Source organism: Cystoisospora suis, assembly GCF_002600585.1.
Source record: "Cystoisospora suis strain Wien I chromosome Unknown contig_132, whole genome shotgun sequence".
NCBI lineage: Eukaryota > Apicomplexa > Conoidasida > Eucoccidiorida > Sarcocystidae > Cystoisospora > Cystoisospora suis.
The window spans coordinates 516-15,349 of record NW_027152934.1 but is presented as its reverse complement, the minus strand read 5'-3'; the positions used below and the strand labels follow the sequence as shown (position 1 = coordinate 15,349).

Below are 14,834 nucleotides of genomic sequence, written 5' to 3'. Positions count from 1 at the left end.
CAATATCCTTGTGCTGTGAAATGCCTGTAACGTCTCTAGACGTGTACAAGAAGCTGAGCTGTTCAATACCAGCTCGTGTTTCTGAAGGCACCGCCCCGGTGAGCCGGACCGCTCACGCGGCCTGCACTCTGTGGTTCCCCGGGTGACCCTTGTGAACTTTGAGGTGCAGTAGAAGTCGATTAGCGTTTTTTAGCACGGTTTATATATACTAGCACCAGGGCCTCATCGCCGATTGCAGTAAGATGATGACAGCTGCATTTACCGGTCAGCCTGGCCGACCAGAAGGGCTGATAGTTGCGGCCGCCCTTTCCGCCAGCGTGTGCAACAGCCTATGCGGCAACTCGTACAAACTCGTGCCTACATCTTGTACGGCTGGCGGCTTTTCCTGACGTGTTGTTGCTGCAGTTGCCTTTCCGAGGCTTCAAGAACACTGGGCAAACAAGATCGAGGAGGGCAAAGACGGATGTTGGTGTGTCTCAGATCCACCATTAGCCGTAGTGGAGCCCTACCTTGCACTCCAGATCGCGATATTGCAAGCGTCAGTGCCCAATCAGCCGTGTCCCTCCTATGCTAGCACGGTGACGCCGGCTGAGGATGCTCGGGGAATAAGTAGCGGCAATGTCTACGAGGAAGGACAGTCGGAGAGCGCGGTTGCGAGGAGGTGTGAGAATCATCGACATGCGGTGGCCCGTCATCTTCTACTCTTGGGACGGCTGGCGCGAACGCAAAATGAGCCCCACCGAAGTCTCCAGTACCTATTACAGGCAGAAGCTCAACTGCTCGAGATACGAAAGAGAGAAGAGCGGATTTGGCAAGCCTTGCGCGTGAGTGGTTCCTGCTGTCAGGGCCAGCTTTTGCACAGTAGCAGGCTGAGAAGACTTCCTCTAGAGTCGTGGACTTCGCACTATTGCAGGAATGTGACGCCGTGGCTGATCTAGCTCCCCTCCCCTCTGTGACATACTGACAGGAGTGTTTGCGTGTCCTTTTACGTCTTGCCTGTAGGAGCGAGTCGCCGAAGCCTGGGAACGAGCACCGTTCATGAATTCAACCGTGAATGCCGGGGCCAAGGACCCCAGCTCTCGGCTCGCCAGTCTTCTTCTGGCATTGTCGCCCTCGGTTGGCTGGCCTTCCGGTGGAAGCTTCTGCGACATTGCGGGCGTGGCTCCATCGAATACAGCCGCTCTGTCTCACTCTCGTAAAACAGCGCCTCTTGTCTTTCCGTCTTTAGCTACGGATCTGTACCTCGTCCAGTGGGAGCTCGCGAAATCTCTGTACGCGGCCGGAGACACAAACGCGAGCTTGAACATTGCTTGTCGGATTTGTCGTCCAAAAAACTGGCCATTGCCCCTTCTAAAAGATGCCGGAGAGGGGCGCTTCTCGGCTAGTGCCAATCTCCACATCCCAGGGGATCCCGATTCTGGTCAACCGAAAGCAGAGGCTGCGAAATCTCTTGTCTGTCCAGGGCACGAAAGCAGGATAGAACAAGATTCCGGCATTGAACTAAGCAGCTTTCGCGCTCGGCTGCACCAGGCTGGCCATGAAAGGGACGCCGCTTTTAGGCTGCAGGAGTTCAGGTCCGCTGTGATAGACGCTCTTTGTTCGTGCGGCGAGTGGCAGTTCACGGGGAGGTGGACGGTAAGTGTCGTTGCGCAAGCCCGCAAGTCCGAGTAATTGGAAGTTCCTTACTGCGGCATCCCCCCGCCCCGCAGCCAATCAACTCGTCTTCGCCATGCTATCTACTTTCAGTCGCTCTGGGGGCACAGGCGCCCAGGGACCGTAAGGGTACATATCTGCAGCTAACCGCGTTCTTGCCAGAGCAAGCCCCTGACCACTTTCTTGCCGACAGACAAAATCTGTTACCTACGCCAGAACAGGTGGCCTTAGTCGCCAGTTTCGTAGCTCGTGTATGAGCTTAAGGACGACAGCGTCCCTTCTGCGCTGTGTCGCAGCTAATTGCCGACGAGTAGGCAACCAGCATCGCAGCACGTCTTATGTTGTGGACGGCGTGATAGAATGCCTTCTGGAATGATTTTCCCCTCCATAACGTACCGCTGTGGAAGTGTCTCAACAGAGTAACACGCAGACTGCCAGCCTCTTTTGTGGCATGCGTGAGCGAACACTACGGGGCATAATCCTTCCTGAAAGACCTGATATCTGCTTTTCTCTTTCACTCTCTTCAGACCGAGTCGAGAGTTCGCCAACAATTTTTCAACCTCGCCTTCCGGATAGCCCCTCCAGGCGGCCGTCTCGATCCAACCATGCGGCTTGCAACCCTTGTGGACGATCAGCTCCAGGTAGGCTGCTTAACGACTCTCCCGCCTGCGGGCGGCTTCGAGTGCTCAGCTGAGCAGCATTGTGGAATCAATGTGCAGTTGTTTGGGGTAGACCGGGTATTTGCGTGTAGCGAGCTAGAACCGGAGGGCAGCCCCATCCTAACTGTTCTCTTGTAAGGGAAGGGTTTCGGCTGTACATGCTAACCTGACTCCCTCGTGCACAGGTGAATCACCTGTCCCACCATTGAGTTAGTTGCTGTCCGGAGAAAACTGGTGCTTGTTTACAACAGTCAAGACAGTGAGTGTCCTGTGAAGTCGTCTTGACAACAAGGGGAAGCTCAGATGTTTGAAACGTCAGCGCTCTCGCGTTGCCGAGTGTAAGGCAGTAACAGTCTGGGTCTTGCACAAGCGCGGCTGGTCGTTTCGTATGGCATTCCAAATCGGTTCTCCGACAGTGGTGCCACTTTTCTGTGATGGGCGCTGACTTACAAACGCGCCCGGTCCCGCCGTTTTGAGAGTCCCCACTGCGGTGGACTTTCTGCCCTAGGTTGTTTAAGGTGACACAGCAGCAGTTTTCTGGGCCTGTGGTCTGACCAGGTTGTAGTTGCTTGGGAATTTTTCACTCAACTCCGGGGCACCGTCCTGAACGATGCTCAGCACAGGCAAACACCGGCGGCTGGTCGTTCCGTATGACATTCAAAATCAGTTACTCGACAGGCTCTGTGGCTGGCAGTATCTTGTTAGATTCGATCCCTCAAGTGGCAACCGTTCAGGCTTACAGCGATTACAAGCATTCTGTGGCTACGCTCGTGATGGAGGATTTACGCCGGGAAGAGAAATCAGAACTGGAGCTTCTACAGAAACAAGCGAACGAAGCCGCGCAAGATCTGGGAAAAAAGCAGCACGAACGCTGCGTACAGCATATAGACATGCTCCGACGTCAGCTTGACCTTGAGGGAGAGCAACTTCGCCAACACCGAGAGCGTGCTCGCTGGGCCGCTGAGGCTGTAAGCCTGTATGCGGCCTGTTTATATTACCCAAACGTCCCTAGCTCATCCAAGTAGGTCTACATGCGGTTTGGCTGTTATGCATGAAGACGCATGTGCTGAGGATTCTAGGGGATCAACAACGCGTCTCTTGTGCAGCCTATGGCTTTCTTGTAGTGGCATTCCATAAAGAGTAGTTCTTAGATTCCGTCAGGAGTTTGACGCAGAGCATAAAAATGATTTCCACATTTATCGTTATTATTGCGATACATGGTTGGCCTCTTGTCTCTCAGGGTTGCGTCGAGGCAGGACGAACGCTCAGCGTATATTCTGCTTGACAACAACTGCGGGAGCCCGATTCTCTACAGAAACTGCTGTGTTTCCGAGTTTCTCACAAAGACATTAGGACTGTTGCGGCTGTGCCTCGCTCCATCACAGGAGTAGAGGCTACTCGCACTTTCTGTTTGCCTATGCCCTTGTCAGGATAACTAGCCGACTTCTCAGTTTGTGGCTCGAGTGGGGAGAGGAGCTGCCGGAGGTCAACAAAGGAGTCGAGGAGCATCTCGTGGCGCCGTTTTTGTCTTTTCACCGGGTTGTGAGAGAAGACGGTCACCGCGATCTACGGGCGCCTTGTTATATAGAGCGCGAGCAAGCAGCCCAGGGCACGATGCACTCCACATACGATGCTACATCTCGACGATCAGGAGAGACACCAGCCGCTATGCCGCCGGACCTCAGACACCTCTTGCCCTTTGTACATCAAATTGCTTCGCGCCTAGGTGATCCTGAGGACTCGCCTTTTCAGAAGACGCTGCGCCGTCTTCTTGTAACAATAGTAAGGTTTTGAATGAGTTCTGTGTGTCCGTTTCCGTAAGGACGTCATCCCTGTTGTCCCGGGCTGGCGATGTAACCGCTGTGCCTCCCCCACAGCGACTCTGATTTAGCCGAGAATCCTTCTGTGCCTTCAGGCGACGCAGTACCCCTTTCAGTGTTTGTACCAGATTGTTGCCATCCGGAACGGCAGACGGATACCTAAGGGACACAAAGGGTACGTCTCTACTTTCTTACCAGTCCCGCATGCAAACCTTCTTTCGAGTTGAAGTCTTATCTCCCTAGCTATACCGATGCGGTCTCCTGCGCCACGAGACTCCTTCCGCCTTTTTGTAGAACGCCTGTCAGCCGGAGCTCGGGGTCAGAGTTGGTCTGTAGACAAGCAGTTGTCTCATGTTTCTCTGGGTTTTTCTTCTTGAAGTGGGTTTGTCATTGATGCAAAGCTAGTGCGCGGGGTATTACAGATTTCTGTCCATGTTTAGTTTTCCCCGCAGGGCCTTCCGCAGACTTTTGTTCGGTAAGTGTGAGCTCCACCAGGTCATTGTTTGTCTTTATAGCTTGTGTGACACTGAGGACAGTTCCGTACAGTCAAACTTCTCACTCAGCTTCTTTCGTCTGTAGTTCCACCTCTCATTGTAGTTCATTTCCTGAGGTACCTCTTGTGTTAGACGGACTTTCCGTTCTAACCGGCTTTCGCAGGGTTTGTAACCCAAGGCGCTTTCGGCGCCGAAAAGCTCGAAGTCAGAATGTGTGTCTGTCTGTACAGATCAGATCGGTATACTTTCCAAGAAGACAAGGTGAAGGCAGCTCAGGTCATTCTGAATATGATAGGAGCGTCTTCTAACGCTCTCAAGGTAATGCGAAGTGTAGTGAGACAACGGCCCAGAAAAGGGGATATCCGGAGATCTGAGGACTTCCCTGTGTTCCGTAAGCCGACCTGCGGAGTCCTTGTTTCTGTGGGCGACTGTGCGAAGACCAACCCCACGCGAGTGACCCGGATGGCTTACGCTTGCTATTTCTAATCTTGTGTCTCTGTCTCCGTGAAATCACGGAGAATAAGGCTTCCTTGGTGACGGGTCTCTGTGGTTGGGCTGCGTTGTTTGGTCCAGCTTATCGTGTCCTCAGTCGAGGTGCTGGTGGATTTCTACGGCGAGCTTTGCTTGCTGGACTTCGAGGCTGATGCCCACGAACTTCAGAAACAACAACGAAACTTACCTCTCATCCACAGGGGCACTGCCGGTTCAACCCGTACGCCTCTAGAGCCTCAGGATCAGATGACGCGTCTCCCCTCTTATTCCAAGCTTCTACAAGTTGCCCACCTCCTCCCGATTCCGACAGCTGAGCTACCCAGAGAAGGTCTCGTAGCTTTCAACCCGCCCCCAGGTATGGTACGGACCGTCCTATCAAGTGTCCGAGGCCATACTGTGTCAGGGCACTGCATTGCAGTGAAACTGCTGGAGTAAAGCAGCTATCACGCAGGCACAAGCGCATGCTGCAAGGGCTGGTCTCTTTTAGTGTCAGGCGGCGGATTGCATTTACTCAAGCGTGAGACACTTGGACAACCCCGAAGAGGCAAGGGCGGTTTGCATGTCTGTTCAGCGCTCCTGTCGGTTTTGAAGCACACGAACAGCAGCGGATAACTACTATGCGTTGATCGACGGCTTTTCATGTTGTTCCGTTGTTGTATGTGAACTGCATGCGCTTTTGCGATTGCTCTCACAGTCTCTCTAGAGAACGAGCAACAAATGGCGAAGTCTCAGCCAGTCAGTGCGCTACTTGTTGGTCGCATCAGAGGCGACGTGATACATTCAGGGAAAAGGAGGCACCGTGTAGCGTATATCAGCTTATTGCCGCTTTCCTCCGCTGCGGAGACAAGAGTCCGGGGAGACAGCGCCGTATAGGGTATAGCAAAAAAGAAGCCTGTCCAAGATTATTGGCTGTCCGGCGCTCAGAAAGAAGCGATGCCCACTTCAGCACTGCACTGAAAACAGTTGCTCTGAGTAAACGAATCTCATCAGGTGGTACACTGTAGAAGAGTTACCTTTAGCACAATAGTTTGGGGGCGAAGCGTTGGGGAGTCATTCGGCGTGAGATTTCAGTAGATAGCTAACCAGAGACTTTCTACGAAATGCAGATATAGAATTGTACCCACCAACAGGTCGTCCGTCTTGCTAATCTCACACATTCCTCTCCGAAAAGTGTTTCGTGGTCTTGCCTTCTTTACTCGTCCTGCCTTCAGAAGTTCAGGACTGTGCACATGCAACGTGGCGATTGGGAGAATACATCAGAACTATTCACCCCTGCTGCTTCGCTTCGTCTCCTGGAGATCCGCTCCGCATGCGGGTGAAACTCGTGGGCAGCGGAATTACAAAGCCGAAGGTGCTTACCATTTGGGACCACTGCGGGCGCACCCATCGGCAGTGCTGCAAAGGCAGAGAGGACGTGCGACAGGATCGCGTTGCTCAGCAGCTCTTTGCCATGATCAACCAGGTATTTGTCGGCATAGCTTAATGAAGGTTCTCATGTCGATAAGTGTGACATCCCTCTTCCAGACTGCAAATGTGTCTGACAGTGAAGGCTGAGGTATCGCAATTGCTGGCCGTGACAAGCAGCCGTCTCAAATGTCAGCTTAGCATGACCACCGTGTTTACGTTCACGAGGTCGCATCCGTGTCATTTCTCCCCTGAACGTACATCGTAGCCACTGCGCCTGTTGCGTAAACTGCCAACAAGATGAGCATGTCGCCTTGAAAGAGATACCTAGGTAGTTGAAGACGTTCCACCCAAACAAATAGAAACGCCTTGATTGCCGACTCGCTCTACAAAAGTTTCAAACCATGGCAAAGCGGGAACTCGGGTGTGTGCGCACACGTCTTCGGGCTCGCGTGCACTGGTCGTCGGTCCTTCAATGGCTTCCACTGAACGTTTCCTCAGGTGTTTCAGGAGACACCGTTGGCCATTCAGCACAATCTCTACCTGCGCACTTATACGGTGGTGCCTCTCTCGCCCGCCTTCGGCATTCTTGAGTGGGTCAGCGGGACCATAACTCTAGGTAAGTCAGAAATGAGGTGCCGTATTCCTAACGTGTCTCTACACACAGGGTAGCAGCTACTGGGTATCTCGGCAGATTTGATGGTGCTTCCTTGCGGCGACGGTGGGTGCGCTGGGAGAACAGATGCGCGAGTGGGGACTGTCGCCAAAGTCTTGATGGAAGCAACGTTGCCTTGTGCGCGCAAGAAACTGTATCTATGGTCTCTGGGATCTTGACAGAAAATGCATTTCTAAGGGTGTACCAGTGCTGGTATCTATGCATGAAGGGCGCTACCTTGTTGGGAGCGAGGACAGCAATGATCGAGGAGCTCATGCACTCTATAGGCCACAAGACTGGACGAGCGCAAGATGCCGCCAGAGGCTCCGCGCGGCAAGGGAGCGAGATACGCCCGCTGCACGGTCAGCACCTTCCGATGAGACTTCCAAGCCCCCCAACTTGTCTCGGGTTGCGAACCTCACAGCAGCATTCGACGAGATATGCGCCCACTTCAAACCCGTCTTGCACTACTTCTTTTTGGAGCGATTCCCTGCCGCAGACATCTGGTACGGCGACAAGCTCTCCTCTGGGATTCTTGGAGCAGGCTGAAGCACGCGTACACCCGGAAGGGTCTCGATCTCGAGTGTGGTGCTTATAGTCTCCCACCAGATTTCAATAACACTCCCACCTGTTCTGATAAGCAGTCTCGGAGAATATATTACGTGGCGGGAATGCTCGCATCTTGTTTGTGGTCTCTACTGCGCTACGCGACCCCCGAGCTGCATCGCTCCGTCTGACTGCCCCCCCGCTCGCTGAGACAGAGTCCCAGGACGACAGGTTAAAAGAGTGCGCGCTACCGGGAAGTCTGTGTGCCCGCACTCCATACCGGCGGCTCCTTCCGAGATTTTGTCCCGCAGCGCCTCTCAACGCTGTCCTATCACTTCCGAGGGCTCTGTTCTCTTTGTAAGGGTAGACGCAGAGTTTCGCTCAAGAGGCGCAAAAGAGCTTTCTACTTTTGGCTGTTTCGTACAGGTATTACAAACAACAACGCTACAGGCGAACTCTCGCGGTTTCCAGTATCGTCGCGTACATCGTTGGCCTTGGGGATCGCCACACAAATAATATACTGCTGGATATCAACACCGGGGACGTGATTCATATAGACTTTGGAGTGATGTTCGAGCAGGGAAAGCTACTTGCAGTGCCCGAGCTAGTTCCCTTCCGGCTGACCCGGGACATTGTGGACGGACTCGGCTGCCTCGGGGTCACCGGTCCTTTCAAGAGGGATTGCGAGACAACCATGAAGGTCAGGGACATCAGCGAGAAAACATACTGGACATGTATAAAGAAAACTTACGGAATTTCTTCGAGCTCCGAGTGCTCTACTGCATGTTTGATCGTTCTAACCCTTAACCGAACGTGGTCATTCACAAGCGATTGCTCAGTAGCTCAGATTGTCTACTCAGTGATTCTCCGTGAGGTGCGAAGTCTTTTCTGCTTTCTAAGGCCCTCCGTGGCGTCTCTCATAATTCCTGTTCGCCAGTGGTGTGAGTGACGTCGCATCCGAGCTGCTACGCCAACTGCAGAAAGGGTCCCCTTCGACCGTAACGGGCTGCGGCCATGGCGAAATGCTCGCGTGTCTACTTGGCAGCTCAGTAGCTTTTCTCCTTTTCGGGTGAAGTTCTGTAGCCCGCAGTCCGCTGCCTTCTCACCATTGTTGGTGAATGTGCTGCTTTGTCTGATGACCTTATGAACGCTCCTCGACTACGTGCAGGCTTGAAGTGCGTGTTGTTGTGTATACTTGCTTCTGTGCCGTTACAGATACTCCGTCGAGTTGCACCACTGGTGGTGTCAATTGTAGAGGTGTTTGTCTTCGATCCTCTTTATCGATGGTGTCTGGACCCGCGGAAGCTTCTGTATCAACAGCGGCAGAAGCATGTAGACGCCCGTGGTGCTGACAGAAAGTCTGTCCAGCGTGCACCGAAGAATTCAAGGGGTCGACGTGGCGAGCCTGCGATGGTTGATTCAGCGTCAAGTGAAGACGGATGGCAGTACTGGAGGAAAAGTCATGAACGGCCTCAAGCAGCGACCGAAGACGCACCACTGGTGGATGATGTGCTTACAAGGACTGCAGGCAACCGAAACGCGAAGAGGGCTGTGCTGATGGTGAGGCGCTTTGAACAAACCACCGGAGCGACTAGAGCCCTCCGTTCTACGGTGCAAGCTCGAGGTTATGTTTTCTTGGCTGGAAAACGAAGACCAAATGCTTCTCTTCGCACTCCCCCTGTCTTCGTTGTACCTATTTGAAGCCTGCTCGAGTGACGTTCTACGAGATGTCAGTCTCGAGCCTTCAGGCACAGCTTCAACGAAACGACCACCGAGCTCTAGCTGCACCAAAAGCAGCGGCAGTTCACAGCCCGGTGGCAAGCGTTGTGTTTGATGGTATGCTTCCGTGCGGCCATACGCTGTATCGACCAGCTCGCGGCAGCCGTATCACAGGAGATGGTGTTCTAGGTACAACACAATCCAGTCAACACGGTATTGTAGTGTTCGCATTTCCTCTTTTCTGATTCTGGTGGGTGCGCTGTCAGCCAACTCTCTTCATTCTTTCCAAGAAGAACGCGGAAGTCGCTCATTGGCGCAGCGTGTTATATCGCCCCCCGCGACAGGAGGCAGCTTCGTGAGAGGCCGCCGAGCGGGGGATGTGAGTGTTCAGCAGCAGGCGTCTCTGGCTGTTGTATATCTAGGACATCAAGAAAAAAGTTGGTCACGTCGCATCTTGTGTGACCGGGTTCCCCGCTCCGGCCAGCGTTTGTTGCTAACTAGAGTTTCTGGCATAGCTGTGCAGGCATGCTGCCGTAGAAGCGCTCGAGATGCGAGGTCGCGCGCGTTGGTTGCGCTGCCGTTCCTAGCCCGCGAGACTCAGGATGCGCAGAGAAACTCGGCGACTGCGTGCAAGCCGGCCGACCGCTCTCCGAAAATGTAACTTCACGAGTATAACAACTGAAACTGTCGGTCCGCAGGCGTTCTCTCCTGTGTAGCGTGCGATATTTCTTTGTGTCCCCAGGTGAGGAGGAAGCTTGACGGTTATGAGGAAGGCGAGATCGCGCAACTGAACGTGCCTGCGCATGTAGCACGCCTATTGAACGCCGCGCAAGACCGAACAGCACTGGCGCAGATGTTCGTTGGTTGGGCACCATGGCTCTGAAGTATTGCCTTGCCCGTTGCCGAGTTCCAGGAAACGAGCAGAAAGAGCTTTGGTGTATGATGTGACATTATTTCGAAGCAACATACGCAGAAAGAAGACGAGGAAGAAGACAAAAATGACAACAGGAACAAGGAGACGAAGAATAACTAGATAGATAGATGACTGGGCCGATATACAAATGTCAAGGCAGGCTATGCATGGGTGGGTGGATGGGAGGATGAACGCGTGCTCGCATGGATGCATGCACGCATGTCAAGAGAAATGAGCAACTCGAAAACAGTTCTCTTGAAAAGAACTCAATCAATCTCGATGACTGAGTAATTTCACAATGTCTCATGTTATTCTCTCTCTATATATATATATAGGCTCGTTTCTTTCTTGGTTCGCTGAGTGATTGTTTGGTAGATTTTCAATTGCATTTCTTGTTACTATTATCTTGTCTGGTCACCGTGACCGTAGTCCCCCGTCTTCCCGGATAACAACAGCAGCAGGGACGCTGAGAACAATAGATGATGATGATGATGGTGACATAATCTTCTCGTATTGGATTCTGTGTTGTTTCCTCCCGTTTATCGACCAATCGGAGAGGAAAGGGAGTCAGCACTCCCTACTCCTCCCGCCTTCCCCTCCCTCGTCTTTTTTTCTTTACCCCGTGACTCTGGCTTCTTCGTCGTGACAATGCTCGCGCGTGCACCAGTCAGTACTGAGTTAGTAGGCGCCACACTGATGATGTAGTAGTAGTAATCAGTCGAGAGGGGAGGAGAGGCTGCTCGCCTTCCCTTTCTTTCGAATCCGTCTTGTTCGTTCTTTATTAGGGCCGTACGAGAGGTAGCTGCTAGGTCTGTGATAGCTAGCTAGCTACGCAGCACTTATGTAGGTATGTATTTTTGTGTGGTAATATTGAGAATAGAAAGCAATTCGGAGAGCAAGGAGTACTACTGTCATGATAAGGTCAGAAAGAGGACAGGTATCTTCTTTTCTAGAGAACTCTCGCGCATTAATACGAGAGAGGGAGAGAGAGACAAAAGACGGAAAAGAGACTGTACGTATCGGTTCTCTCTCGAAGTCACAAGACTCAAGGTTCTTCTTACTTCGCTATGACACAGCATGCTTATGTCGTTTTTCGCAACCCTACACGCTTGTCTTGATGATGCACCGAGGTCGGCAGTTCCTCGCTTTGTAGTCTAGCTACTATCGCTACTAGTGAGCTGCAGCGCGGGTCGGCTACTGCAGCCGATCATCATCAACATACAGCAGAAAAGAAGAAACCGATGAAGGGCCGGAAAAGATAGAAGGATGAAAAATAAGAACGGGGACTCTCAGGGGTAGCAGTCGTCGTAGAAGCTATATTCGAGAGAAATGGCATTTTTTCCGGGTTGAGGCCGTCTCTTCCAGACTCCACCGCTAAGAGGCAAATACTCGTAGGAGGCGAACCAAGCAGGGCACGTTCGACCACTCGCCAAATGCAAGGCGGTTGCACGTGCATGAGTGCATGCAGTGGTTTTTCTTCACAGTCTACTTTTCGAGCACATCTCGAAAGAGCAGCAGCAACCCTCATGGTTGCCGCCGTCGGGATATGTATAACTCCACCACCCTCGGGAGGAAATATCTGGAAATTCAGCTTGCCGGGAATCCGTTCATCTGGTAGCCTAGACAATCTACTAACGCGACACTGGACCTCTCATTAGAAGACAAGGGAGGAAAACACAATCGCTTGCTATCATCTTCGATTGCCTGTTCTACAGTGTGATAATCTGCGCCGTCACCTTCTGATGCCGAGATGATATACAGAGAGAGATAGAGGTAGAGAGAAGAGATGAGAAGACAAATGGTAGAGACGAGAGATACACGGAGAAGAATATAGGGACTACAGAGGCAGAGAACAGAGACGGTAGAGAGAGACACCAAGACAGAAGCGAGCTGATCCATAGAGCGAGAGGGATAGATGGGGGAGAGATGATAGTGCGAAGAAGAAAGACGATGAATAGAGGAACCGGGCGAGGAGAGATGAATGAGTGAAAAGAGATATGGTACGGGAGGAGAAGAGAGACAGGCAGAGAAAGAGATGATCGAAGGAGACAGAAGAAGTGGCAGAGAAAACAGATGAGGGAAAGGAAAAGGAAAAGACGCAGAGAGAGCGGATTGAAATATAGAAGGGACAGATGGTAGGGAGATACATGGAAGAGAGACGATACAGTGGAAAAAGGGAGAAAATAGACGGAGAGGCAGAAGAAAGACGACAGAGCGAGAGAGAAGAGAAATGATAAAGACGAAGGAGAGATGTGACAGAGAGCGACAAGGAAGATGATTGAGGGGGAAGAGGGGACGGATGATAGAGAGAGAGAAGAGATATTACAAACTGGAATCGGACGCTCCACCAACTAGAAGAGGTTGACTCGCATCTTCTAACCATCCAAAACAGAATGCAGGTGTTGCTTCCGGTCTAGGTGCTCTTTCCAAGGGAAAGAAACGCAGCCACAGTTAGGAGGGCGGCCGCACCGAAAAGAAAATGAGAAAAGGAAATAGAACGAAACTCTCAAGCGCTTCCTTGTTTTCGTGTTGTTGCTGTTGTTCTCGTCTGCCAATCCCTCTTCTCTCTTTGCCACTCTTCTGCCTGACTGCCAAGGAAAGACAGATTCTCCTTCCATGAATCTAATCTCCGTCGCGGCAGAAGAAAGGGTGTTAAATCACTACAGCGCTAGCTATTTCCATGGCTGTCAAGGTGATGATGCTTATCTGCAAGTTGTTTGTGTCCTACCTTCATTCATCTTGCCTTGTGTTGCAGCCAGTGCTTCCTTCTCATCTCTTCGTAGACTTTGTTGTCTCACCCCACCATAGATTGCTATACTAGTTCTTGTGGTAGTATCACTCCATCTTGACAATAGAAGTAGTGTCCCATTCTTAATTCTGTCTGTTTCTACATCAGGACGACGGAACTGATCGGTACACCGACTATTCAACAGCTGTACCGTCACTCCGGAAGAGAACTGATGATGGCAGTACGACTTTCTGTTTCTTCCGTATGCGGCTTTCATAGCGTCTCAGTATACGGAGAAACTACTAGGTACGAAGGAGCGCTAATGATAATAGAAATAATAGTGGTGGTACTTCTAGTTCTGAGCGGGCGGGTATGTGAATATGGATACGAAGAATGAAGGATTCGCGCGACCCTTTGTTTGCTGAGTCACAGGCACACCTCTCTTGCACCCCCCCCCCTCGATCCTGTGATCATCACCAATGTTGTTGCGACTTCCGGCTAGACGGGGGACAGGTCAGCGACTCAAAAAAGTCTCCGGAAGGCTTCGACACTCCATACGCTATTCTGCTAGTCTATCTGAGATCGCAGTAGAAGAGAAGAACCTCTTCTTTCGGTCAACGTGGATACGGACAGTTGAAAGGCGGCACGGGACGCCCGCCAGTAAAACCATACTCTCACAATCACCATAACACAAAGAAAAGACTCTGAAGTATCCAGCCCATGCACGTAACTTACAGACAGACATCCAGCAGTAGTATTGTGACGTTGATATCCGTCGAAATGTTACTCTCCGACGCCTAGAACTGAACCTGTCAGGACTCTATATCTGTGTTTCATAGAAGGCCTCTTGTTGGTTATCCATGTGAATATGGAGTATGGGCTTTTTGAGATACTTAGAATGAGAAGGGTAGTGTGTTCCCAGGTTGAACACAGAGCTTGATAACAGAAAAAAGAGGTAGAAACCGTTGAGAGAGAATCGAACGCGGATAAGACAAGATGAAAAGGAGAGAGGAACCAAAGTTGTCCCGTGTTCCAATGAAAAAGAACGTGCATGGATACAGCAGCTCATAGAGAGGAATGGACCGTCCATGAGAAATGGCGACGACGCTAGCGTACGCTTCGGCACGAGTTCTCCTAAGTGCCGGTCTTTTCTATCGCGGAAGAGGTCATGTCTTACGACAGTTATCCTTCTCAAGCGGAGCTGTTCACTGTCTGCCCCTCTGCGTTTCATGTAACCATCTCAGCTCTCCTACTCTCCTCCATCCCTCTCGAGACCTAAGGCACCCTACGAGAGCATCCATGTAATTCCTGCCGGATTTGCTCGGGGCGTTTTTACTAGCTGCCGCAAGATCCGAGCAAATCCGACGTGAATGAAAATGGAAAGAAGGATTGATCAAAGGGATTAGTCTCGTTCACCCGATATAAATCTGGCGTTTTCGGGTGCGCCGCTGCTTAAAACTTTGAAAGCTATCACAGCTAGTAAAGTTTCTGATGCAAACAACAACAGTGCCAATGCGTTTAGCAACGGCATTCAAGTGGCTTCGGCCACTCATTTCAAGAGGGAGGAAAGCCGTGAGGCCTCCTCCCCGTGAAGAAGAGGAGGAAGAAACAAAGCACCAGCAATGGGCTGGTGAGATTCGAACAGAGGACTGGGCGGACGACCACAAGCAGGTCGATCCAGCCGAAGACGACAGTGAAGATGCCACCCTAGGCGAGGAGGAAGAAGACACACCGGACGGACAGGCTTCATC

The 14,834-nt window shown here is 51.8% G+C and overlaps 1 protein-coding gene across 1 annotated transcript in view; it reads left to right on the top strand.

Annotated features, from left to right (window-relative positions):
* The window catches only part of CSUI_000308 (fatc domain-containing protein), a 39,648-nt gene extending 28,668 nt beyond the window's left edge, over positions 1 to 10,980 (top strand). Inside the window, exons 18-30 of the mRNA XM_068060542.1 lie at positions 406 to 824; positions 1,003 to 1,635; positions 2,181 to 2,294; positions 3,047 to 3,333; positions 3,743 to 4,094; positions 4,228 to 4,307; positions 4,857 to 4,944; positions 5,200 to 5,473; positions 6,330 to 6,580; positions 7,024 to 7,141; positions 7,407 to 7,683; positions 8,150 to 8,423; positions 8,939 to 10,980. Coding sequence (XP_067927481.1) covers positions 406 to 824; positions 1,003 to 1,635; positions 2,181 to 2,294; positions 3,047 to 3,333; positions 3,743 to 4,094; positions 4,228 to 4,307; positions 4,857 to 4,944; positions 5,200 to 5,473; positions 6,330 to 6,580; positions 7,024 to 7,141; positions 7,407 to 7,683; positions 8,150 to 8,423; positions 8,939 to 9,424 — 3,653 coding nt within the window. The 3' untranslated portion in view covers positions 9,425 to 10,980. The remainder of the gene's footprint in view (positions 1 to 405; positions 825 to 1,002; positions 1,636 to 2,180; positions 2,295 to 3,046; positions 3,334 to 3,742; positions 4,095 to 4,227; positions 4,308 to 4,856; positions 4,945 to 5,199; positions 5,474 to 6,329; positions 6,581 to 7,023; positions 7,142 to 7,406; positions 7,684 to 8,149; positions 8,424 to 8,938) is intronic.
* The last annotated feature ends 3,854 nt before the right edge of the window (positions 10,981 to 14,834 follow it).